Source organism: Labrus mixtus, chromosome 17 (genome assembly GCF_963584025.1).
Source record: "Labrus mixtus chromosome 17, fLabMix1.1, whole genome shotgun sequence".
Classification (NCBI taxonomy): domain Eukaryota; kingdom Metazoa; phylum Chordata; class Actinopteri; order Labriformes; family Labridae; genus Labrus; species Labrus mixtus.
The window spans coordinates 3,446,928-3,473,945 of record NC_083628.1 but is presented as its reverse complement, the minus strand read 5'-3'; the positions used below and the strand labels follow the sequence as shown (position 1 = coordinate 3,473,945).

Sequence of the window (27,018 nt, the reverse complement as noted above, 5' to 3'; positions counted from 1 at the left end):
AGAAAAGAGTAATGTGTTTAAAGTTTAAAACAAAATTGAAGAGCCACAAAAAATCCAAGAATTTGAGGAAGTAGGAGAGGACGGTTATACCTGAGTCTAAGTTTTTAGTTTGTATTGGATGAGGACAGACAGATTTATTTTATTCAAAACGTTAACTGAGTTTGTTTTAAGAAAATCGTACAAGAATAAGAGATTCCAGAGAGTCCGATGAGTTGTCAGTTTTGTTGTCTTTTTGTGTATTTCAGGTTCTAACTGGTATTTTTGGAGTCGGGTCAAAAACGGCGGACCGATGGATCAGAGAGGGGATTCACGACCTCCGACAGTTACGAGATTCAGCGCGCACACTCAATCGAGCGCAGCAAGCGGGTGTGTGTGTCTCTGCCCTCATGTTTGCATCATCCTCCTGAAGTCTGTCTCTGACTTTATACCTTCTTCTTCCTCATCTCTCAGGTCTGGAGCACTACGACGACCTGAACCAGCCGGTCACTAAAGCAGAAGCCGACGCCATCGGAGAGATCGTGGAGGCAGCTGTTGTTTCTGTGTTACCTGGAGCTCAGATGACTCTGATTGGAGGATTCAGGAGGTAAGAGAGCAAACAAGAAATGCAGTTCTTCTTCTAGGAAACATAACAGTTATAAGACCACTCTTTTTTCTTTTCTTGTTTTTTTGGTTTAAAGGGGAAATATTAAGTCTGATATTTTTAACCTGGGCAGAATTTGTACATATCGAATGTCTGCACGGTGTAAAAGTCTTGGATGTGCTTCAGTAGATTGATTTATCCTGCAGCAGTGACACAGGCTGCAGAATAATCCTTTGGGGCAAACGCATCTGATCAAAGTGCGTCCAATCAAATTTGTTGTTTTATTTATAATTTATATAATTTATATTTATAACAATATTTTTTTTATTAATAATAATAACTCTTTCCACAAGTGGAAGTGTACATACCTTGTATTATTCTATTATTCTATTTCTTTCTCTCTTTATTTAACTGATGTACATATGTTTGATTTTTAACTTCTTGTTATATTTAATAATTATATTCCTGTTTTCTTGAAAAAATTTCCCCCATGGGGGATCAATAAAGTTGATCTTTATATTTATCTTTTTTTAAAATCTGCTGGAGAAATTTACCTTTTAGTAATTTAAACCCTCAAATACATTTTTTAAAAACAGGCCCCGGATTTAAAAATATGGTAATTCCGTTTTCTCCGTTGCAAAACAATATAATGAATACATCACAACTGGCACTTTGTCCAGGGGAAAGCAGACTGGCCACGATGTAGACTTCCTGATCACTCACCCAGAGGAGGGCAGAGAGGTGGGACTGATGCCTAAAGTGGTCTCCTGTTTGGAAGCACAGGTAAAAACACTTTTTTTTTTTACCTGAGGTTTGTTGCATGCTCAGAAGTTATAAAGGACGTTTTCTGGTTCTTCAGGGATTCCTGTTGTACCAGAAAACCACCAGGAACTCCTACCTGGAGGCTAAGGACGGTCCCGGTCGGCCTTCGTCCAACATGGACCGCTTCGAGAGGTGTTTCTCGATCTTTAAACTCACCGAGGAGGAGAGGGGAGGAACGAAACGGGCGGATACAGAGAGGGAAAGTGGCGTGCAAACTGTGAGCGGAGATGCACATTCAGCACATGTAGCGGAGGAGCGATCAAAACCTGCAGGACACAAGCGGTGGCGAGCTGTCAGAGTGGACCTGGTCGTCTCTCCGATCAGTCAGTTTGCGTTCGCTCTGCTGGGCTGGACCGGATCCAAAGTGAGCTTTCAAAAAATCCACCTCGTTGATTTGAACCGACTTTTTTCCACTTGAGATAAAAACCTAAACTGACTCCCATTTTCTCCTCAGCTGTTTGAGAGAGAGCTGCGACGGTGGGCGGGGCACGAGAAGTCCATGTCCCTGAGCAGCCACGCTCTTTATGACAGCAAACAGGTACACACACACACACACACACACACACACACACACACACACACACACTTTCTATAATCTCTTCTACCTTTTCCTTCAGGCAGAGTTCGTTAAATGTCTTTTTTTTTTTTCTTCTTACAGAGTCGGTATCTGAGAGCGACGTCTGAGGAGGAGATCTTCTCTCATCTTGGTCTGGAGTTCATTCCTCCATCTGAGAGAAACGCCTGAGTCTACCTGAGGTGGGACGAGAAAACACCGGAACCACAAGCAGGTAAAAGGGAGGCTAACGTAGCTCACCTGGCTGAGAGGCAGACCTGCTTTTAAACACTTCAAGGGGGACGGCACTGACGACGGTGGTCCAAAGGGGCATCACGGCTTTCCAACCACATGTTTGAACCTTTGAAACGGAGACTTTTGGAAATGCCGTTTTTAACCCCCTTTTAATGTGACGATGCCCCGGGGGGTCTTCTTTAAATCTTCAGTCAGAAACAAAAAGAAAACAATGCTGCAAACACTCTCGTGCTGGTTTGTTCTTTTCTTTATTAGAATAGAAGCTGGGACTTGCAGAGGTTTGCTTAAAAATGCTTTTTTTTTTTAAAACGCTCTTCATTCTAAAAATGCCTTTTTTAATCAAGATGTGCGGCGTCTCTTTAATTTTTAAAATTTATTTATGGCTGTATCTGATTAAAATGACTCAAAATAAGCCTCAAAGTCAGTAAAGTAGCCGTCATGTTCTCCCCCCCCCCCCCCCCCCCATACATATATATTAACCTGAAAAAAAGATTTAAAGAATACCTCTAGATGAATCAAACTTAAACTGTGCAATTAAAAATAGATTTATACAAGAAATGTACATAACCTGTGCAGGGATAAAAAAATAAAAAAAAACATGGTATGGAACAACTTTGCGAGTGTGAGTGCGCCTTTAATCTGTTTTTGCATAAAAGCTGAGGTAATCCGCTGACTCATTTATTAGTCATTTGCTCTTGCGTGTCTTTTATTTTGAAATCGAGCTGCTGCCGGTAGACGTCGCAGTGTTCTAAGTTTTTAAATCAAAAGCCTTTAAATAATACTCTGCAGTCCTCACCAGGTTTCCCCTGGTAGAAAAAAAAATCAACCTGAACTGATGTGAGAGAAGTTGAATAAAAAGAATCAAACTTTATTTCACGAGAATGAGTAGGTTGGTTTGTTTTCCAGCAGGGTTAAAGCTGGTCTGACTCTGGCTGTTTGTTTGCACCTCTAAAGTTTATTCTGCACGTGTATTCAAGGTTCATAAAGAGAAACAGTCAGTATGTTTACATGCGGTTAGAAACAGTTGATTTATTGTGTTTAATTTGGACTAAAAGTGGATTTTAAAATACATGAAAACATGTTCGTCCAGATGATATCATACTCAAAGACGTACTACTAACACACCTGGATGTTGTGGTTTGGAGTCAGTTTACTCCTACATGTTGGCCCAGATGTTCTGAGCATGCTCCACAGTTCCCACACCGGGCTTTGACCCAGTAGTCAAGGTCAATTAGTCTTGGAAATTGGGAAATTGCTGCATAAACACTTATACATGAGACAATATAAAAACAGTTATTACAAATGTGCAAAACATTATCTTATCCCTGCTACAAATTACCCAAACATCTGCTTAAGTCCCCGTGCACTACCACACACACACACACACACACACACACACACACACACACACACACACACACACACACACACACACACACACACACACACACACACACACACACACACACTCCTACTCCTACAATCACAGACGCACATGTAGTCTCACGGCATAATGAGCAGCAAAGCAGAAGGTTGACGTCGTTTATCAGAATCAGATTTATTCTCGAGGTATGTTTACACACACAAGGAATTTAACTTTGGTGAACTGTGCTCTCTTATGTACAGGTACAACATTAAATATCAACAATAAACAGAATAAGAAAAGACTAATATTTACATGACTAAATATGAAACAGTGCAGTGGTGAATAGTGTAAAATATGCTGAAGTAACATAATAAGTAAAATGCAGTTATGTGACAGATGGGTCAATTACAGTATTTACATAAATAAGTGTGCGTATATTATCATTTAAATTAAATAATATATATATACATATATGTATATTCACAGTGACTCTTCACCAAGGCAAATTCCTTCCTGGTGTGTGAAAACTTATTCAGCATAAATGTGATTCTGACCGTCTCATCATGACCTACATGGAAGGAGGATTTACTGTGAGACTGTAACGTTAGTGTTTTATAAACTAATGCTGCGACCTCTGTAACACGTGTGCCTATAGGAGGATGTTTAGTTTGACTTCTCTGCATGTGTTTGTTTGGTTTCCTGGCTCGGAGTCGGGACGTCCCGGGTACACCTGAGTCCATCAGGATCTGTTGTTTTTCTCTGCTGACATTTTAAATAAAACGGTGCGTGATTGAAGTCCCACCGCTGAAATAAATCTTGTGATGTTACAAAGGTGAACCTCATGGTGGCGCTGCAGTACGCCTAAATCTGAAGATTCAAACGGTAATAGAAAGCACTTTTTTAAAAGTTGTTTGAAGTAAACATTTGAGCTACTTCACTTGAATATTTCCACTTTCTACTTCTGCTCCACCGAGGGAAATATTTTTCACTTTTTTTTAATTTATTTATTTTATTCCACAGTATTTATCAGACAGCTTCAGTGTCTTTGCAGATTTTTGATTTGCCTTCAACAGTAACCAGAGAGAGAAACACACACATAATGGGGATTCCTCATGAACAGTCCCCCGTTTGATGGGATTAAACTCGCTGTGTTTTCAGGAGATCAGGTTCAAAGAGAAACACGATAAGAGCCATGAAAGTTTGATCCAATCACAGAAGAAGAGCGCTAAACATTGTAAAAAAAACTTTTCTAATCTGTTTGACAAAAAAAAAGACCTTCATCGAGAGAGAGAGACAGAGAGACAGAGAGAGAGCTGTGTGCCCGAGGAAATCACAGAATCAGAATAATAACTAAATTCATAAATGTAAATATTATAAGAAGTTAAAAAAAGAAAGCTTGATATTGTAAATGACAGGTCACTTTAATCACTCTGTTATACTCCAAAAAATGTTTCTGTTTTCTGTATTTTTTGCAACTCGTACGGCCTCAGATAAAGTGACACACTAGTAAGCCCCGCCCCCTCCTACACACACACACACACACACACACACACACACACACACACACACACACACACACACACACACCTGTGCACCAGTGACCTGTTTTCTACAGCGTCTTATCTCAACGTTCAGCAGAGATCAAATCAAGAGTTCATTTCCTCTTTAACACTTTAAGAGAAGAAGAGTTTCCTGGCTAGAAAAGCTTTAGGATGAAAGTCCCGACACACCAAGGAGACCGTCGGCCGTCGGTCCTAGTTGGACCGAGTTTTAAATTTGATGCGAGCAGTAACTTCTTGGAGCCAGTGGAGGGAGATGAACAGCGGGGGGTGATGTGCTCTTTTAGGGAGGTTGAAGACGAGTCGGGCTGATGTGTTTTAGATCATCTGCAGGGGTTTGATCGTGCATGTAGGCAGACCTGCTATAGTAGGGAGTTATAGCAGTCAATGCTTGATATCACAGTGATATGATATTTAGTCTTACCTTTAGATTTTCTGTTCCAGTGATCATATTAAAGAAGAGCTGATTTTGCAGGAGACACAATAAACACATTTTTCACTACAAACCTAAAAGACAAAAAAACACACAGGAGAAAAATATGCAAATGATTCCCTTAAACATCTCATAGCCTAGTGGTTTTGTCCCTCGCCCCATGTACGGAGGCTGTAGTCCTCGTCCCCAGCGGCTGTGGGTTCGAGTCCGACCTCGGCCCTTTGCTGCATGTCATCCCCCTCTCTCTCTCCTCCTGACATTTCCTCTCTTTCTTCAACTGTCCAATCCGTTAAAAGGCAAAAAGGAAAACTTTAAAACATCACACAATTTAATATTCTACACACACATTGGCTGAAACACACACACAGGATCATCTGGACACTGAGGGGGGGCTGCACACAGCGAGCGCTCCACAGCTGATGGGGAGGGGTTCTGCGCCTTGCTCAAGGGCGCCTATGCAGCGCTCAGGAAGTCTCAAACTACCAGACCAACTTCCAGACTTGGTCCGCACCGGGACTCGAACCGGCGACCCAACCGGTTCCCAACAGACTGAGCTTCTACTAGCACAACCTAAAGTAGCTCAAACTGTCTCCACCTGGAAATATGAATGAATATAAATCATGTAGAGACGACGTTTGTGTCATGTGACATCTTTAACTCTACAGACACTCTGGTGTTTCATATCTTTTCTGATCATTCTTTTGTTCCTAAGTGGAGTTTGAACCCAGAACTTCAACCCGTCATTACATTGTTTAATTTTTTTGTTTGTTTTAGAACCAGAGGGTCGCCGATTTTTTTTTTTTTTTTTAAATCTTATAAAATCACCTGAGTTACTTCTTCCACTCTTGTATGACGATATTTGTGTGAGAAATTCTGTTTGTTTGATGGATTTCCCCTTCAGATGAACCATCTCGTTTTCGAGGGGAGTGGGGGGGGGGGGGGTCCAACAGTACAGTGTGATACAGACAGTCAAGCACAAAATACACACATAAAACATAAACACCCATCTGCCCACAGCACCCACACAAAATCATCAGAGGTAGATGCACATAATCGAGATACTAAAGGGGTAAGAAGACATTACCATTAGACGCAGCGACATGGTTTTGTGAGAAAAGGTAGCAGTGACTTCTTAAAAATGTGTAGTGAATTTATTGTTCTGATGTTTACAGGTAGATTGTTCCAGTCAGAGGGAGCTCTGTAGTTGAATGCTCGTCTACCGATTTCCTTATTGGTTTTTGGGAACAAGACAAAAGAAGAAAAAAAAAAAAGGCTGCTGACAATGTCTCTGTCCACTTCTTTGCTCTTCGGGGTTTTCAGGTCTCCATGTTCACAGCAGAGGACGCTCGGGTTCATTTCCCGTGTGTGAGTGTGAAGTCGGGGGGGGGCGGGGGCGGGGCGTTTCCGTCACCTCTTCCTAACAGCCTCATTAACCTCTAAATACCAGTTTAACTTCAAAGGACGCGTCCCAGCTCACACCTTCGGCTCCTCTCACATCCATCCTCTCTGACTGGTGCACACTTCACCTTCATTCCTGTAAATTAAAAACCTTCTGTCTTTCACATTTAGGACACTTCAGGCGCACAAAAATCTCCACACAGCACTTCAAACAGGGAGACGAGTGTGAGAGGAAAGCAGGAAGGTTCATTAAAAGAGTATTTATTTTATATTTCCTTTATCATCACCATTGACACGTGACTGTTTTTGACACCGAATGTGTGAAGCAAAAGTTTTTGTGAAGTTTCCGGGAGAGCCGAGGAGCCTGTGAGTCTGGACTTCAGAGACGAGAGGGGATGTGGGTTTTTTTTTTTAATGTAAATGTAAATGTATTGAGCTGCCGGTTTAATCCCTCATATGAAGACCCACACTCTGCACAACTCTCGTTCCTCTGAAACCTGCTCCGGGCTTTACAAACCAGTTCCTCCTCTTAGCATGAGAAAGAGGACACAACTGTTCTTCTGATTGATCTTTAGGGAATCTGTTGCAGACGCAATGTGAAGAAATTATTGGTCAAACAGTTTCCACCACATAAAAACTCGACTCTTTAGGCAGCAGCCATGATGAGTATCTTTTATACAAAATATATTTCCCACACTGAATATGTTTCATGATTCCACACCACATGCTGGATTTTGCTCCTTTGTTGTTATTTTATGTTAAATCTTATGAGGACTTGTGTTCTTATTTCCTAAAACACAATGCAAAATGTAAAATATTTGATTTGTGTGTTTCCTATCCTTGAATACAACTAAGTTTTACACCATAGGAACACTTCACTTTCAAACTGAGCAGCTATATACATTTTTTTTTAAATCAAGAAAACATCCAGAGACAACAATTTAAAAACATTCTGTGCAAGGAGCGAGCGACCTTTACGAGGAGCGCTGGTTATCAGATGAAAATGAGTTTTAATCGGTCAGTGAGCGTCAGGGCCGTCAGTATTTCCTAAAACATAATTCAAAATGTAAAATATTTGATTTGTATGTTTCCCATCCAGGAATATATAACTAAGTGTTACACCTTAGGAACACTTTGTTTTGTTTTGAAATAAATTCTTGGAACAAATTTTGTCCTGATATGTTCTGTTCTTTTTGTAACCAAACTAGTAGTGTCTTAAATAATAATAATAATAATAATAATAATAATAATAAGATTTGTAACAAGGGTAGGTGTAATAAGCTTCAGCCTACACCTTTTCGGTCAAAATGTTTTTTGTTTTTTTTTCTTGTGACCGAAATAAATGATTACTACTTCACTTTCAAACTAAGCAGCTCTATACATTTTTTTTAAATCAATAAAACATCCAGAGACAACAATTTTAAATATTTTATAAGGACACAAAGAAGAAAAGAAAAGAGAGTATTTTATAGAACATTCTGTGCAAGGAACGACCTTCACGAGGAGCGCTGGTTATCAGATGAAAAATGAGTTTTAATCCGTCAGTCGGTCTACATTAACAATCAAGATTCCTTCATTGTCATTCTGACTTTATATCAAACAGGTACGCAGTAGAATGAATCTCCGTTGCATCTACACACACAACATATATGTGTTCATATGCATGAGTAAAAAAAAAATGGGTCAATAGGGAGACCAGATCGCCTGACCCTGTAGCCTAGCGGTTATGTTGTGCTCCTAATGTACAGATGAAGTAGTCCTCGTCTCAGCGGCCGCGCTCTCCCTCCTCCCAACACTTCCTGTCTCTCTCCAGCTGTCGGATCGAATGAAGGCAGAAACAGCATATTCTGCACTTCATCTGTTTCTTCTCCTCTTCTTGTGTGAGTGACAACCGATACATCTGTGAACACACACACGGCCTGTAGAGCAGACAGTGAGTGAGTGTGTGTGTGTGTGTAAGTGATGGGGGGGTGTGTGTGTGTCTCCAGTCCCGGTGCTGTGTGTCTCTCTCTCTCTGTCTGTCTGTGGGGTAACGGCCCCCCGCTGAGCTCGTCTTTGATTGGCTCCATTCAGACTCTTTCATCTCTAATGGGCCTGTTTGCTGCTCTGTTATGGACACAAACACACCTCACCCCCCCCCCCCCCCCCCCCTCCTTCCACCACCTCAGCCCCCCTGAGGGCTCATGACAGGAGACACATGTCCCAACGCGGCCGCCCCTCAGATCTCTGCATAGAAGAGCGAATATCAGCTTTTGGTCTCGGTGTTATCAGGTCTTTTTTTTTTTTTTTTTACAGATAGAATCACACAAACTGAGACGATGACACTCGGTGAGACTCTTTGAAGGAGAAAGAGTGATGAGGTCCTTTTACTTTTCTCATATTCCATTAATCCAATGGAAACACCAAAAACGACCTTTGTGATCGTCCGTCTCACGATACTTTCACTTTTAAAGGATTTGGATAAATTCAGTTTGTTTACCGTGGTTTTGGCACCGGGTGCAACGAACTCGAGTGTGCAGCTCTCCATCAAAGCAACGTTTAAAGAAGTCAAACTAGCAGCCGGAAAAAAAAAAAGACAAAGTTAGAATAAAAGCAACACAGTGAATAAATACAAATTGCACACACACATATTATGACATGTGTGCGTGCTTTAATGACTGGTTGATCTGTTTTTTTTTTTTACTCTTACCATCACTTTCCCAGAGTCAACAGATGGAAATGAGCTGGTTAGATAAATCTGGTGCAAACATCTCTTCTCTTCTGGGAATAATGTTTGTTTTTGTACACTGTCCCTGATTCAAATAAGCTGATAAACTAAAGTAAAGGACAGTGATAGAGTGTGAAATCAGGAAGAGAGAGAGAGAGAGAGAGAGGGGAATGACATGAGGGAATGGTTGGATTTGAACCTGGGCCGCCCGCTTGGTGGATTATGGCCTCCATACATGGTGTGCACGCACTAACCACTGCGCCACCAGCGTCCTTAAAAAAATAAACTAAAGAAGAAATAAATATAAACAAAACAACAACAGGTCCGACGTCGAATATACTAATATGTAAATTCACAAATGAAAACACAACATATCATAAATCCTCTAACTATTCACTTTATTTATATTATTATCAAACAGGTTTGTTTTCTTATTTGATGCATTCTTTATCATCTATACTTATTTCTTCATGACATCAAACACTTTATTTTACAGCTTTTTATCTTAATGGATCCTCTTGTCTTCATTTTTACATTTTTTGTGTATTTTTTTAATTGTTTTGAAGCACTTTTAAGGTTCATTTCTAGTCTGAAATATTCTTTCCCAGTACAGTTTATCATTTGAATTATTAAATGTAATACATTTAGAGCTAAAAGAGGTTTGAACATGTGCATTTCTAAACAATAAGAGTCGTTTTTTAACTCCTGCAATATGGATTCTCCCGTGTAACAGCTGGTAAAATTTGAAATAAAACTCACATTTGAATACTCTGCAACTCTGCAGGACAGACACAAACTATTCTGCAAATTGAATCATTCTTCTTCTTCAATTTAAAGTCAGACAACAAACTAACAATCAGCCGTTTAGACTTTGCAAACAAATAAATGAAAAAGAGAATCGTTGAAGAAAGACGAATCTATTAAAGATCTAACCCTAAAGATAAATCCAGAACATCTCCCCTCTTATCCTGGCTCCGTTTTAACACACAACAACAACAGCCCTTAAACTGCGTCTGTTTCAGCTCTGAATGGATCCTCTATGCAGATGAAGGCGCTGATGACGCCCAATAATCATTGATCCTGAGAGCCGGCAGACTCCAGCAGCGTCCCGCCCCGTCTGTAACAGTCAGTTAGAGTCTCTTCCCCTCTCCCATTGATCCCTATCAGCCTCATCAAAGGGTCCGTCGCAGCTTTGATGGGGGGCCGGTGGGACGGGTCCTGGAGGACGAGCAGGCCCTGCGACTCCCCTCGTCACACCGGGGACAGGAGGATGGAGGGACGACGAGATTGAGACGTTTAGATTTAAACCTGAAATGTGGCGGCTGGAGGGCTTTAAAACAGATGGAGAGACATCTGAGCAGATCAGTCAACCCTGAGTTGAATATTTCATGACAGTGTTACATATTGTAATGGATGTATAATTCACACATTTGATCTACTTCTTTCTTTGATGTTTTTCCTTTTCTCTGCATGTTTATATTCTGTGTGAGAGCGACCTGAACGCCCACATATTCACACGAGGAGTGATGAAGTATTTCTGATTCTTCAGTCAACACTTCTACATATTAGAGGCTAATAATAACGATGACAAATAACAACATTAAACTTTATTTAAAGAGGGGTTTTTAAGATCCAGGTGACTCAAGAAAAGCAGAAGAATCACGTCTGGTCATCCAAACTTCAGGTGTTTTAAGAAAGATTTCAATGAAGCACATTTCATCACTTTGTCTCTACATGATTTTTAGTTTGTATTTGTACTTTTGAGTCACCTATAATGTGAAAAAAAAAGAAGTTTAGGCAATAATATGACATGAGAAATATTTAAAAGACAGGATTAGAAGTTCATTTTAAAGTTAAACTCTGTGATGAAAGAGGATTACTGACTCATCGTTTAATTTGGGACTTCTGTCTTCACTAGAAAAAATTCTGTTGACAACATTTCCTTCGACTTTCAAGCTGAATAAATGATTTGTTTCCCCCTCAGATTGTCTGCTAAATGCATCATCACAAAGCTGAGAAGTGTTTATTTCTCTCAGCTCATAAAAAACAACATTCCTTTCAGAGGTATGATGCATTTTTTTTTAGATTTAACCATCAATTATAAACTAATAAAGTTTGGAATATTTTAAATATAAGAGAAGAAGAACAGCAGGAGGCGGACTGAAACAGTTGAAGTTTAAAGTCCCTGCATCACCTCCATCTGTCTGTCTGTCTGTCTGTGTGTGTCTGTCTGTCTGTCTGTCTGTGTGTGTGTCTGTCTGTCTGTCTGTCTGTCTGTCTGTGTGTGTGTGTGTGTCTGTCTGTCTGTCTGTCTGTCTGTCTGACGATGTTATTGGTATCAGTGTCTGTCTGTCTGTCTGTGTGTGTCTGTGTGTGTCTGTCTGTGTGTCTGTCTGTCTGTCTGTCTGTCTGTCTGTGTGTCTGTCTGTCTGTCTGTCTGTCTGTCTGACGGTGTTATTGGTATCAGTGTCTGTCTGTCTGTCTGTCTGACGGTGTTATTGGTATCAGTGTCTGTGTGTGTCTGTGTGTGTCTGTGTGTGTCTGTGTCTGTCTGTCTGTCTGTCTGTCTGTCTGTCTGTCTGTCTGTGTCTGTCTGTCTGTCTGTGTGTCTGTCTGTCTGTCTGTCTGACGGTGTTATTGGTATCAGTGTCTGTCTGTCTGTCTGTCTGTCTGTCTGTCTGTCTGTCTGTGTGTCTGTCTGTCTGTCTGTCTGTCTGTCTGTCTGTCTGTCTGTCTGACGGTGTTATTGGTATCAGAGTCTGTCTGTCTGTCTGTCTGACGGTGTTATTGGTATCAGTCTGTCTGTCTGTCTGTCTGTCTGTCTGACGGTGTTATTGGTATCAGTGTCTGTCTGTCTGTCTGTCTGTCTGTCTGACGGTGTTATTGGTATCAGTGTCTGTCTGTCTGTCTGTCTGTCTGTCTGTGTGTCTGTCTGTCTGTGTGTCTGTCTGTCTGTCTGTCTGTCTGTCTGCCTCACCTTGTCAGGTGTCATCCTGGTCCTTAGAAGAGGCAGACACAGATAAACAGATAAATATAAATATGTCTCCTGCTGAGGAAGCTGCAGCAGTAAATATATGTACAGTAATATATCAGCCATCAGTAATATTATTATTGTTTGTTGTTGTTGTTGTTGCAAAAAATCTGTTATTAAGGAACTATAAGGACTAAAGTTTTCCAACCTTGGGAAATGTAGAAATCACCCAGCCACTTATACGTAATATAAAAATGTATAAATTAAATCAAAGTTTCATTCTTTTATTTGTACCTGTTGAAGTTTTTACATTTCAGTGTTAAACTTTTCTTACTGTGATCCCCAAATCATTCTGCGTCTATAAAAGATGGTGGACTAATTTGCTTTCCAAAGCTGCAAATAAATGTGTTATTAAGACTTGAATGATGCAGTCTTTCAGTAAAATCACTTTAAATTATCTGTTATTTTTGGGTCTCTAACAGAAATACAATAGTTCATATAATGTCTTGATTTAAAATCCGGACTAACAGCATCATTTGAAGTTACCTGGGGGGGGGGGGGGCTTTATGATCTCTGTGTCACGTTGAGTGTGTTTTTATCGGAGCTTGGAGCCTCTTTGAAGTGTGTGTGTGTGTGTGTGTGTGTGTGTGTGTGTGTGTGTGTGTGTGTGTGTGTGTGTTTGTAGCTGTAAATATGACGTGCTGTCCTCTCCTCTCGCCCGTCATTATCTTATCAATGAGCCGATTAATCCTCTAAAACCCACTTTGTGTACGAGATGCGCAACATTTGCACACAAAACAGCGCCTGTCCTCTTAAGGACGAGGAGGGAGTGAAGGAGGGAGGAGGTGTGACAAGGTGTGACGAGGCTGTTCTCAGGTGGGATCATCCTCTCAGGTCGTTATCAGCCTCTTCACTTGATCCTAAAATCCTCGTTTTCGCTTGAAAGAGTGACAATAGATGATTTAAGGCGCCACTGAACAGATCAACAATCAGTTTCCATTATGTGTGAGAGTGAAGTGCCGCATTTAAAAAGTACTTTAATGCACTTTGATGTACCTGAGTACTCTCACTGCGGGGCAGCTTCATGTTGTTCTTCATATACTTTTATTTCTCTTTGTTTCACCTTTTTTTTTTGTCCTCTAAGTCTGACTTTTTAGATTAAGAGAGGAACATATATATGTAAGAAGTTCCTTACAAGAGAAGGAAATCCGAAACTACATTAAAAGTAGAAAGATAAAACAGAAGAAAATCCTATAAAAAGTAGCCTCAACAACGGACAAACACTTTACAGGTTTAATTTTTAAATTAAGTTTACCTCCAGGACCCCAAAAATACAAGGGATCAGACTCGGACAGGTAGAAGAACTTACTTAAAATTGTTACGTCATAGCTGTCCAAAGTTGTAAAACGTATTTTTGCTCTTTCTATCTTCACACATACAGAACAATGTTTTTTTTTTAAAGAGTAAAATATGAGTCATTTTAATGCCTTAGAACACAAACTTTTCAAACTTTTAAAGAATAAAAATGAGCCAAAGTTTGAATATACCCCCTCTTATGTTCACTTTTGTCTCTACAGTTTGTATAAATAAAGTTACACGTACAAAAAACAAGCTCAGTGTGTTTCTATGGAAGCCCATTGTCGCCAGTTAAAAAAATGAAAACGAAAACTTGGCTTTGTTGAGATTTTTTTGTTGTTGCCTTTATTAAGTCAAAATGATGAGATAAAAACTGGAGTATATGTCTATGTCTTATAATTTTGACTTTTTATGTAATAATCTCAACAAAGCCAAGTTTTCAATTTGGATTTTTTTAACTGGCCTCCATAGTCTCCAGATTGAAAAAAAAGGAAATCAAAGTTTGACATTTTATTTCTGGATTACCTGATTTTAAAAACAAGTGAAATAAGTATTTAGATGTTAGAAGTTTTGCATAACTTTCATAATTAATCGATGATAGTGTTGGGTGCATTTTTTCCCCGTATTTAGGAATTTAATAGCTGACAATATTTTAAACTTGTACTTTTTCGACAAATCATTTTTAAGTATAAGATTAGATAAGATTAATTTTATTTACCCCAAAAGAGACATTTGTCCTGGACTCCTGCAGTTACAAGAGAGTTAAAAAGTATGTAAACAGAGATCATACAAAAGATGGAACAGCTCCACATAAACATAAAAACACCTGTTTTTTTATTGGCTTATTGCACGGCCCCTTTAATTATAGGAAACGTGTGTCACCATGGTGATGATCAGAGTAGTCCTATAGCATTCAGATTGTACGTCATTTTGTATTCTCTTGGGGTAATTATTACATTTGAAGTGTCTTATTTACCTTACCCTCCTCATCCCGTGTTAGCTCTTTAATTCAAACCTTTAAAAAAATCACATCTTCATTATTGTGATGTCAGAGTAGGATCAACGTTGTTGTAAATAGACGACAGAAAGTCGTGATTATTGATCGACTAATCACTGCAGGATCATTTGACTTTAATCAATTCAAAAGGAGACAGGTTGTCTTTAATCTGCACGGGGAGGGGGGGATGATCCGGGATTATCCGCTCTCATTCACCGAGTGGTCGTTACATTAAACCACTCACTCTTCATTATGTCGCTCATCAAACCCCAGAGGCTTGGGCTGAAATAAACAGGCAGCTTTTAATACAAGTTCAAATGGATTTCTAATAAGTGACTGAAGCAAAAATGACAGATGGAAAGCAGCATTTTCTAAATTGAATAGAAAGTTTGACATAATTACTGAACAGGACCCGACATCCAGGATCCAACCTGAGTGTGAGTTCTGCATCGAGGTTGAAAAAGAAAAAGTATAAAAATGCAAATAATGCTTTTACAGAGTCCTTTGAATGATCGTTTGGTCTTCAAATTTTCCAGAAAACTGAACAAATATATCTTTATTGTTGCTAGAATTTCATCCTTTAATAACACGATGACAGAATTTGTTACCATGGTGATTAGGTTAATGCACTTTCTGCAGTAAAAAATGTTAAAATTCTTATCAGGCGCAGGATTCAACTTGAGATATATGGGTGTGTGGTAAAAATGTCTGTCACTTTAAGGGTCCAACATGTCAGGAAAAACTGATTTAATTCAACTTTTTTCATCTGATATCAATCAACGCAAACTCTGAAATACTGTAAAATACTGTAAAAACTCTCTGATAGTGTAAATGAACCATCTGTTACATCATTACATATTTTATTATCGTGTTTATCGCAGCATGTTTGCACCTCTCACCAACACACGATCGTCTCATTTAACCTTGGACATTTTTTATTTTGTGTCTATTGTTGATATTTAACTTTTTGTACATGGAGAGCTCAGATCACTGAAGTCAGATTCCTCGTGTGTGTGTGTGTGAACATGCATTTAACAGATTCTGATTTTTATTATTATTGAATGAAACCAACAGAAACTTCTACTTCGAGGATGTTTTCTCCTCCATGCTCATTGGAAACTAAACAACTTTCCCCTCTTTTTTAACTGAACTGAATTGAAGTCTTTATCTCGAACATGAACTTCTTTTTTTCAAACAAACAAACCCACAAAATAAAAGTGCAGAAGACAACATGCAACTATGAATAAATGTTGAAAAAAGGAGTGGGAAGAACTCTAATCTAATCCCATCACCTCTCCATTAACGCGTCCTCATACTCCTACTTTATGAATACTTAAATAATACAGAATGTAATATATATTTAAACTTTAAACCAGGTTGGTCCCATTGATAATAAGAAAGTATTTTCTGAGCGAGACAGTCAGCAGCAAAAACACAACAGACATCTTAAAAACGCTCAAATAAACTTAAACACATAAATAAAGAACATTATTTAAAAACAAAATCTAACTTAATTAATCAACCATTTCTCTTTCTCATCTCTCATGATAAATGTTGTAATAATAGAAGTTAGTACGTATTCTCCAGCACCCTCATGCACATCTACATATGTACATGTTTACATATTCACACAAGAAAATAAATAAACAACAAATACAATCACCAATCAGCTTGTTTCCACGTCTAGTTTGGACGTTTTCACTTTCTATCTCTCTTCTCTCTCTGATTGATTTTTACCTTTGAGCTCATTTTCAGGAGATTTTCTGCAAAAAAGAAACAGAACAATGATTTCATGTATTGTTCTAGAGAAGATTTCAAGAGGATTTTGTGGTTTGTTTGTTTTTTATTAGACTAAAATAAAATCTGTCGACCGTCTCATATCTTGATTTTTAACACAGTGTGGTGTTTTTATTTCGGTGCAGCGGTTCTCAAAGGCAGGGTCGGGGTCCTTAAAGGGGTCTTAAAGTAAATTTGTTGTCACAATTATTGACATCAAGTATCACAATGACCACATGCGTGACGTAAGACCGTGAAAGTTGAGGATTTTCACTTTAGAAAAAGTTTTTTTGAGTGAATGAAACTCGTCTTCTTCAATCCTCTGTGGAGTCGACTCATTTTTTCTTTACAGATTTACAGTTCTGACGTGCTCACAGAGGAGATGCAGACAGAGGTGTGTCTATTATCTTCTCTTTAGAGGCAGGAAGGAGTTTGGGTGGGGGGCAGGTAGTGGGTTTTAGAGGGGGGGGTTCTTCCCAGACTGACTGGAGCCTGACTGTAACAGCCTCTCTGAGACTCTGAATGAGACGTCTTAATGACTCCAGTTGTGAAAACTTAAAGGAGGGGAGGATGTGAGCTTTGATCTGAGGGTGGGAGGACCCTCTTTAAAAACAGACCGCCTGTGAGGAGGGGGGATCAGTCAGGACTCCCCCAGCACCACCAGCAGAGCCTTCCATCCTGCTGGTCTGGACTCAACTTTTTAAAGGATTTACTGAAACACTGGAGCACGGTGCAGCAGCCATGAGAGGAAGCTTCTCCATCGAGTGGATGGCTCAGAGCAGCCAGCCCGCAGGGACAGAGAGGAGAGGGTCCGGACCCACGACCTGCGGGACCCATGCAGAGAGTCTGCCCGGTTTCTACGGCAGGCAGAGATCTCCAGTTTTACCTGAACAGGAGAGCCGGAGCCATCGGAGCGCGGAGGAGTTCAGACTGAGCTCAACACAGCAACAAATCTCTCAGAACAACCAAGGTGAGTTCAGTCAACACACACTTTATTTATTTATTTTATTCCAAATGAAATGACCTTTAACAAAGTGTAACACAGCTCTGAGATATGCTCCATATCATTAAATCCATATTTCCACTATTTTATCTGTTTTAACTGCACAAATGCATCTCAGGAGAAGTAAAAAATGTGTTAAAGTCCACTTTAATCTGCTCTAAACTCAAATCATGTGCGGTCAAAGAGCTTACCAAATGACTAAATGTGAAAAACACACTTAAATTGAAGTTGTAACGCAGCTCAAAGTGTTCTTAGTTTTCTGCAAACAAAACTGAACTCGTCACATAATAACATCTGATAAAGTTTGTTTATTATCTGTTTATGTGTAACTAAGAAGAGCTCACAGAGGGGAGGCGGGGTTGTGAACTTAAACGTCACAAGCTCATGCTTAAACACGACATTGCAGTGTGAAATAAAACATTTATTAAATGGTTAGATTTTGCTTTTTGTAAATTTTGGAAAAGGACAACAAAGAGTGTTCTCATTGTACTTCTGACAAACATTTAGGCCTAAAATCTGGTTTCTAAATACCTGGAATGAAGATATTTTAATTGTTTATTGGTGCACAGCTTTCCTTAAAACATCTCAAATGTGCTTTAAGAGAATTGAATCAGCAGATTTTTGTTTTCTTAGTTATACTTCAAACAATCCCAGCAGTTAATACAAGCACAGCTGTAATGGTTGTAGGATTAATGGGGCGGGGAAGCATCTAGGCCTACTTAATATTTAAATAAATGTCAGATCTATGAGCTCCACTTCAGCCTACAGAAACCTCCCGCTTTAGCGTTTATGTGTGTGAGTGAAAATGATCGATTTAGCAGCAGAACACACAGAACTTCAGCTCTTCTACTTCCTGTCTCTGAAACATCTCCTCTGTTCATTTTTGGAATTAAAGTTAAAAAAAAGTTTCCAGTGCTTAAAGTGGCAGTATCTACCACGAATGATCAAATGGAATGCAGCCAATCGTTGTCACAGCAACCCAAACATTCTCCTCAGACTCGCTGTGATTGGCTAGTAACGTGCAAACCAACCCTGATGTTCAAAATATGTCATTTTAATTAAAGGTCTGATGAGATAATGTCGCATACTGCAGCTTTAAATAGAAACCGTTCAGTTTGAAATAATGTTGAACATCCTGTAGAAAAAAACAACAACAAGGGATTCAAAACTGATTCATTTCTCTTCTTCGTTGGTGTCTGCAGTGTCCGAGGCCGGTTTCAGCAGCGGAACAGAGGAGGAGACGTCCGGCTACGAGAGTGAAGGGGGTCATTCCGTCTCCCCCTTAGTCCCCGGAGACTGCGCCTCCTCCTCCCCCTCCCCCTCCTCCTCCCCCTCCTCCTCCTGCCCGCCGTCGCCCCCTTCAGGCAGGAGGCCCCGCACGGCGTTCACGGCGGAGCAGATCAGCAGCATGGAGCGAGCGTTCAAGAGAAACGCCTACCTGGGAACTCAGGACAAGGCGGAGCTGTGCAAGAAGCTCAACCTGTCTGACAAACAGGTAAACTTCAATCAGTCAATCAGTTTATGATAATGAACACATCTGTGTTAGCGGCTGATATCAGTGTTTTACAATCTCACAGTTTTAATCATGTGAAGACATCAAAGTGAATTCATGCATATCAATTCATTCGTTTCCTTTTATCTTATCAGATCAGGAACTGGTTCCAGAACAGGCGCATGAAGCTGAAGCGCACGGTGCAGGACGCCCTGGCTCACGCCTGTCAGGCAAACGTGGCCTCTCAGCTGATGCATTACCCCGAGCTGCAGGCGTACAGGCCGGGGCCGTACCCGAGGTATCACCCCGCAGCAGCAGCAGCTGGAGGAGGAGGAGGAGGAGGAGGAGGAGGACAGGAGGGGCCGGCTGCAGCCTCCTACATCCACCCACACCACAGCCTGCAGTACGCCTCGCCTCTGCCCGGCGTCCCCTCCCTGCCCCTGGACTCTTTTTACCAGTACAGCGGCCTCCCCGGGGTCATGCTGTCCTCGGCAACGACTCCTCTCATGACCTCCTACTCGACTTATCCTCAGTACTACTGAACCTTGAAGGAGGTGGAGAAGAAGAAAACAAAGCTTACAGGGTGGGTGTGCAATAAAGTGATTTCTGCGTGTATCTCGACTTGTAACTGCTGTATAGTTTGGATTTATTTAAAATGAATTTATTTGAATTGTGTTGTGAAGTTGCTGTGAAATAAGATTGTTAAAAAATAAAATCTTTATTAAAACTTTACATCGGTTCTCTGGTTTGTTTTCATGAGTGAGCCTTTCTCTGTGGCGGGATGTGACTAGGGATGTCACAGTACCAGAACTTTAAACTTCAAATAATCAAAACCTGTTTTGAAACTATGAAAACTGAAGTCCTATGCACCCAACATTAGACAAGTTCTTGTTTTCTAATGACTCAAACTGCAAGCCAACTCCTTCACTGGCATTATGTGGTATAGAAAAGTTGCAAACATATTTGTGCAGTTTACAGTTTCCTCTCCTACACACCTGTGATGTGAAACAGAGGCAGAACTTTCAGACTTTTTGGCATCATCTATCCCTTAAAAATAACAGATTGTATCCCTCTAAAACACCATCTTATGATGTAACTGAGGGCATTGTTTACCTACCACCTGTATCTAACTTGAGGATTTCCATTTTCCTGCTCCACTATTCTTATACCTCTAAAAAGGACGTTTTTTTAACAGTATAGTTATTTAAATTTAAATGTATTTTGTGTTCAGATGTTTTTTTGCTGAGGGATCAAGTGGTACACTGACTCATGCAGGTCTTACACAAGTTACAATTTCTGTCTCCACCACTCGTATCTCCTTTAAACCTCATGTTGTACTTCCTCATATCGCTGTGTTGTAATACTTTAGATGACCTCAGCCACAGCACGACACAAATGAAGCAACAACACTTGATTTCTCAAGTCCTAAAGAAAAAATATGTAGTCACTCAAAAATAACCCAAAGAAAAGAATGTGCAATAATCAAAGGCAAGGCAAGTTTATTTGTGAAGCACACTTCAACAACAAGGTGAAAACAGTCACAGTATGAAGCAGAGATGTCGTTGTCAAAGGAAGACAAAATACACACACTACAGAAAGTACACATGTACAGAAAGGTAGAAAAACTTACTAAATGTGTAAACAATAAACACTGTGCCCACAAGTGCAGTTTATGAAAAACATATTCAGTGTATACTGTGGAAACAAAAGATTCAAAACTTATTTTATACTGACAGTACATACTGTATATGTTTTAATTTGCTGTCTAAAGGTTGTCATCATCGGGTTAAAGGTTTAATATGTGATTTTTCACACTTAAATGTAGAAATCAAGTATATCCTCTGAAAATAACTCTGTGAGTCATGACTGTCTACAATGGGTGTAACACCCGAGTCCCACTGTCTGTGATGTTTTCAGAGTTTTCAGAGTCCTATCTTCAGTTTGTTTACATCGCCAGGACAGCCGGCTGACTCCTCCCCTCGAGTATAAAAGTTGTTTAATTGAGGGACTAGAGAAAAGAAGAATAACATACTGTACTCACTGCTTAACTGTGTTTCTAGAACACGCTCATTTCAGGTAAATTTACAAATTTACAGCGTGAAGATACGAGCATAATAAAGATCGCTAGCATTAGCATGCTAACACAACAGTGCAGCGCGAGTTGTTTTGGTTTCATGCTGGTGCTCAAGGGCGACATCTGCTGGATCAAAAAAATCTCATATAAAGCCTTTCAGGGGGCCTGGGTGTCTCAAAATGTATTTTCCTGCAGTTTGATGAATTCTTATGAATGAATTTAAACTTTTTTCTGCTCAATTTTATCAGAATGATGTATTTTGGTTTCCTCTTTTGTGTCTTCTTTAAAGTCTCTGTTAGAGTTCATTTGGAACATTTGGATTTATTTGAATGTTGTGAAAAACTGAATATAGAACTTGAATATAGAAAGAGTTGAACAAGGTTTGGGGTCGTGTTTCCTTGAATTGAAGATACCTTTTGACCTTTAGTGACCTTTAAGAGTTACTGTGCAGTAAAATATGTCTCTTCCAGTGTCTCATTCACTGGGTTCAGTTTTCTGCTTGTGATTTAAATGTTGCTCAATCACTAAAATTATGTGTTTTTCCACTCAGGACAGGGAGGAACTTCTTGGTCATATTTCCAGGAATATAGCGGGTTATTGACATGAAGGAGAGTCTAAAAACGAAATATTTTTCGGACTAAATGTTCCACAATGATTTTCAGGAAAACAAATAAATCAATCAGTTTAAAAATGATTCAAACGCCCACCTGACTTTCATTACAGTAACTGCAAAGTAGGAAGAAAGTGTTCACAGATTCTATCATGATAGTAAAGCCAATAAAATGTGACATGATATATTTTTAAATACTTTTTTTTTATTGTATCTGGTTTCTGACTGTAGTCCAAACTTTTGTCTGTTTTTTTTTCAGCATTTATTCAGTGTTTCCCTCAAGTTCTTTTTTTTTTTTTTACCACCGATTTGCAGAGCTCTGATGTTATTTCATTCTTCTGAAAAGGACACATAAACATTCACTGATTGAGAAAGTGTACGCTCACACAACACAGGAAATACTGAGTGAAGAAGCTGCAGAGGCCTGCAGAAGAACTGTTCGTACTATGGATGTGGTTTCACTTTCAGAGTCACAGGTGCTGCTGACATTCAGGTGGAAGGAGCTCAACAGGAACATCGACCTGATTACTTTACAGGGGAGAAATATCGGAACGTTGCTGCCACCTGTGGACAGAGAAAGGTATTACAGTAATACAGTTTTAACTTCATGCATGTGCAGTGTAGCTGAAGATGAGCCAAGAATTTGTATCAGAAAGAATCACATCTTCAGTTTGAATTAAAAAAAAAGATCTCGTCCACAATGATTGGATAATGGAATCAAAATCATCTATTTATTATTGAACTCTGATTTAAAGCTTGCAGGGTAAAGTCCAATCAATTAATGGCTTGACAGCTTAGGAATTTCTACAGAGGCCCAGAAGGCCTTATACAGGCTTTTCCAGCCTCGGGGTCCCAACCTCATGTGGGTCGCCTGATTGACTGACAAAAGATATATTGTATATTTAAATATAGAACACAGGCTGATGTAGCTGTAGATGTAGATGTAGCTGATATAGCCGATGCCAAATCAAGAAACGTGCAGAGTCTCTGTCCGTCTGTCATCCATTGTGTGGAAATGTCATCCCATCCTTTCCTCCTCTGTCCACAATAATAAACACCAAAAAAAGCCTAAATGTGCTCTAAGATGAATGTTTACTTTCAACACATAAGAACAACTATTACATGATTGAAAACAAACTAATTCTATACCAAAACTCTGAGTGTTTTGGACGTCTGGGGTCACCAGAGTTCTGTGAAGTCAAAGTGGGGTCACGAGCCCAAAAAGGTTGCTGCCATACATTTCATTTTCTAACGTTTTCCTTTGATAAGGACTGGATTTCGGTCGATATCTCGAGATAAAAACGCCCGTGTTCCCTGATAATTATTCGATTTCAGTAGTTTTCTACAGATCTCGAGAATTTATCGCATTATCAGGGGGAAATCAGCGCCGTTATCTTGAGCTCACAAGGAAAGTTAGTCGAGAGATTACTCTTGATCACTGGAAAACAGAGTGAAATAAAAAACATGGATTTATGTCAATTCAAGTTTGCTTTCATTTTTACCAATGGATCCATGAAGAATCATTTTTATTAATTAATTGTTTACTAAATTTGTTGAATCTGCTAACTGAATTTTTACTCAATTATAAATATAAAATAGATTAAGCAACTGGACACATATTTATGCATGGGTGTTAATTATAATCTGAGACTGGCAGGAGACACCTTTCTTAACTTTTATTAGCCTGCTTTTACTTTTATTTTTGCAAAAGTAAAATCTGGATTATTGTTTTTTGTTAAGTGTAGTTTAACATATTTTAAAGTTTAAAGTTTAAATAGTTCTTCCACCAGTAATAGGCAACAGAAGATGATATATGAAAAAAATAAAGTATTAAATTGGAGGAATTTCATAATAGTAGATCAAATAACCATTTTGGTTTATAATAATACGACCCTGGAGGCTTTCCAGCTTCCTTCCCGCTCTTATTACGCGGAGAAAAACAAACTACGCTGAGGTATTTTACCAGCTGAAGCCAGAAACACAGAAAAAAAAAACCTTTTATTTCATCATATTATGTCATAAAGCAGCGAGATTTCACAACCAGTGAGAGTTTGCAAAAACAAGAAGTACGCAAACGGAACCTCATTCTGAACCAATGGCCAACGAGGGATTCTGCGTGTGGGTGGGACCGTCAAAACCAGAGAACCAATAGGGAAGCGGTAACCGTGTGAACTTGCGAGAGTGACGGGCCGCTCGGCCAATCACAACGCTCCCCAAAGTGCCCTGTTGTTGAGCGAGAAGGGGGAGCGCGCAGAAAGCAGCTACGCAGGAGAGAGGGGCAGAAGCCGAATGGTGGAGCTGAAGATGGCGGATGGAGACAGCGGGAGTGAGCGCGGCGGTAGCAGCGGGGGTGGAGGCGGAGGCGGAGGTGGTTTCCAGCACTTCCAGAGGGACCAGGAGACCCAGGAGCTGGCGTCCAAGCGCCTCGACATTCAAAATAAGCGCTTCTACCTGGACGTGAAGCAGAACAGCAAGGGCAGATTCATCAAAATCGCCGAGGTCGGGGCCGGGGGCTCCAAGAGTCGTTTGACCCTCTCCCTGTCGGTGGCGGCGGAGTTCCGGGACTACCTCGGGGATTTCATCGAGCACTACGCCCAGCTTGGGCCTAGCAGCCCGGAGCAGATAGCCCAGGCTTCCATGGGGGAGGACGGCGGGCCTCGGAGGGCGCTGAAGAGTGAGTTTCTCGTCCGGGAGAACCGCAAATACTACCTGGACTTGAAGGAGAACCAGCGGGGGAGGTTCCTGCGGATCAGGCAGACCGTTAACCGGGGACCCGGCTTTGGTGTCGGGGGCCCTGTGGGCGGCATGCTGGCCGGTCAGACCATAGCCCTTCCGGCTCAGGGGCTAATAGAGTTCAGAGACGCCCTCGCTAAGCTCATAGACGACTACGGGGGAGACGACGAGGAGCTGGCCGCGGGCAACGCCGCCGCGGGGGGGTTCAGCGAGCTCCCCGAGGGCACGTCCATCATGGTGGACTCCAAGCGGTTCTTCTTCGACGTGGGGTCCAACAAATACGGCGTGTTCCTGCGGGTGAGCGAGGTGAAGCCCAGCTACAGGAACTCTATCACCATCCCCTTCAAAGCCTGGAGCAAATTCGGGGGAGCTTTCAGCAGATACGCGGAGGAGATGAAGGAGATCCAGGAGAGGCAGAGGGATAAAATGTACGAGAGGAGAGACGAGTCCGAGGGAGACGACGTGGAGGACGACTGAGAGGAAATGAAAAAGAAACAGCTGTTAGTCCATGACAGATCTGCAATATAGCCAAGGGGGTATTTTGCAAAAAAAAAAATGAGAAAAAAAAGAGATAAAGTGCATGACAAATCGTGCTGTTATAGCCTACTAAAAAGTATCGTGTAAAGTACATGTGCAAGGGGAAGTTTTTGGTGTATTATCCTAAAAAAAAAAAGTTTGTAGGGTTGAAGGTTGGAGTGGTTGTGTGAATTTAATGCAAGTGGATTAAATGTGTAAAATGAGATATTTTGATATCTCATTTGGCTGATTAAAAAAAAAGTGCTTTATTGTTAAAAAGGAAAAAAAGAACAACCAGCAAATTGGTTTTTATAACAATAGAGAAAGCGAGGGGCTAAGAACCGCTTTCTATCTGCAACATAGTTTATATTTAAAAATAAAATAAAAATAAAGAGTGAGGAGTCAACCTGTTTAAGATGTTTTCCTTGCTCAGTTTTAAGGAGCATCCATTGTATTCCTGTTCCGGTCCAGGTTTCTCTCCTCGGTGGGCAGATTGTGTTGTGTTTTTTTTTTGTTTTTTTTTGTGCAAGTCAGATGAACCTGAGAAGAATGTAGAGGAAAAGAAAGCTGCTGGATGTGTTTGCGTTGTCAGCCCAGTGGGAGCCGTGCAGCAGCAGCAGCATCAGCAGCCGCAGCAGCAGCAGGCGGCAGTTAATCGAAAAAGATTACCCAAAAATGTTAGGGGAAGTTACTGATGAGAGGATTATCTTTAAGCCCGAACAACAAGGGCCTCGTTTCGCGGACTTAAACTAAAGCTTTGACTCCTGCAGTCAGTCGCAGTGTGGATCAGCTGGGTTTTATGTTATACATACAATTTTAGCAAGTATTTTTAATTGATTGAATTAATATTGTTTCCGGCCGAGGTGGGGGGGGGGGAAGGAAGCTGCTGTGTCTCGCACCAGAGCATCCCTGGTGTTTTGAGAAGGGCCGCTTTGGAGAGCCAACATGTGGGAAAGAGGACTGTACGGGGTGGGCCCCCCCCCCCCCCCCCCCCTTGGCGGCCCCCAGTTCTACGCCCCTGGGGACAAAACAAATATCTTCTGTATTTAAAAATAAGATTTACAGTTTATAAATATTTGGGACTTGAAATGATCTGCTCCCCTCACGCCACAAACAAGGGTCCAAATATCTGTTTTCGCTGGATGGGAGCACCACGTTTGACCTTCCAGCTCTGCCCGGAGATGATTTTTTTTCCCATCATGCTCTCTGGCATGGTTGGAGCTGGACCGACGGACAAACTAAATGGCCATCTTTACACCAGCCTGAGGCCATTTTTTTTTTCATGACGTAACATCTTCTAACACGTGAAGACCCTGGACAGAAACACACTGATGATGGATGTTTTTTGTTTTGTTTTGTTTTGTTTCTTATTCAGAAGAGAACTATATTAAAAATGAGATTATAGGAAAAATATTATTGAACAAAGCCAGCAAATGATATTTTGAAATACTTATAAAAAAGCAAAAATGTATTATATAAAGGAATTTCGAGATTTAAAAAAATAAAAAAAGGTTAATTTCTTAAAACAAAGTTGTGACTCAAACCTCCAGATTATTTTTTGTTTTTTCCTAGAGTGAAAGTATAACACTTCCTTAATTAAACACCTTTAAATGCATCCATGTTGTGACTGAATATTTTTAAAGCTGGATTTCAAAATAAGAGCATCTGATTTACAGAAATGTTTGTTTCATTCTCAATGAGTGTGGAGAGTCAAATGTTTTTTTTTTTTCCTCATTTCAACATTCAGCATGAGCTGCAGCTGCTTGATTGACTACTATTGACAGAAGGAAGACAAAGTTTCTCCTGATACACTTTTT

General features: G+C 40.3%; 3 protein-coding genes across 3 annotated transcripts in view; all 3 read left to right on the top strand.

Annotated features, from left to right (window-relative positions):
- The window catches only part of polm (polymerase (DNA directed), mu), an 8,588-nt gene extending 5,502 nt beyond the window's left edge, over positions 1-3,086 (top strand). Inside the window, exons 6-11 of the mRNA XM_061060719.1 lie at positions 246-366; positions 451-583; positions 1,261-1,363; positions 1,440-1,766; positions 1,857-1,940; positions 2,061-3,086. Of these exons, the coding sequence (XP_060916702.1) occupies positions 246-366; positions 451-583; positions 1,261-1,363; positions 1,440-1,766; positions 1,857-1,940; positions 2,061-2,147 (855 nt within the window). The 3' untranslated portion in view covers positions 2,148-3,086. The remainder of the gene's footprint in view (positions 1-245; positions 367-450; positions 584-1,260; positions 1,364-1,439; positions 1,767-1,856; positions 1,941-2,060) is intronic.
- A 14,187-nt stretch (positions 3,087-17,273) lies between these two features.
- ved (ventrally expressed dharma/bozozok antagonist) lies at positions 17,274-20,000 on the top strand. The gene is made up of 3 exons (XM_061060866.1): positions 17,274-17,743; positions 18,979-19,271; positions 19,424-20,000. Exons 1-3 carry the CDS (start codon positions 17,515-17,517, stop codon positions 19,808-19,810), a joined length of 909 nt encoding a protein of 302 aa, XP_060916849.1. The 5' UTR covers positions 17,274-17,514; the 3' UTR covers positions 19,811-20,000.
- A 4,182-nt stretch (positions 20,001-24,182) lies between these two features.
- On the top strand, positions 24,183-26,816 carry purbb (purine-rich element binding protein Bb). The gene has a single exon (XM_061060865.1). The coding sequence runs from the start codon at positions 24,242-24,244 to the stop codon at positions 25,160-25,162; it is 921 nt and encodes a 306-aa protein (XP_060916848.1). The 5' UTR covers positions 24,183-24,241; the 3' UTR covers positions 25,163-26,816.
- The last annotated feature ends 202 nt before the right edge of the window (positions 26,817-27,018 follow it).

What these genes read in the sequence shown, in the direction of transcription:
- ved (XM_061060866.1), top strand. Translation starts at nt 17,515, where the DNA reads ATGAGAGGAAGCTTCTCCATCGAGTGGATGGCTCAGAGCAGCCAGCCC. An exon ending in AATCTCTCAGAACAACCAAG is followed by an intron (nt 17,744 to 18,978) that starts GTGAGTTCAGTC and finishes TGGTGTCTGCAG; the next exon opens with TGTCCGAGGCCGGTTTCAGC. An exon ending in TCAACCTGTCTGACAAACAG is followed by an intron (nt 19,272 to 19,423) that starts GTAAACTTCAAT and finishes TTATCTTATCAG; the next exon opens with ATCAGGAACTGGTTCCAGAA.
- purbb (XM_061060865.1), top strand. Translation starts at nt 24,242, where the DNA reads ATGGTGGAGCTGAAGATGGCGGATGGAGACAGCGGGAGTGAGCGCGGC.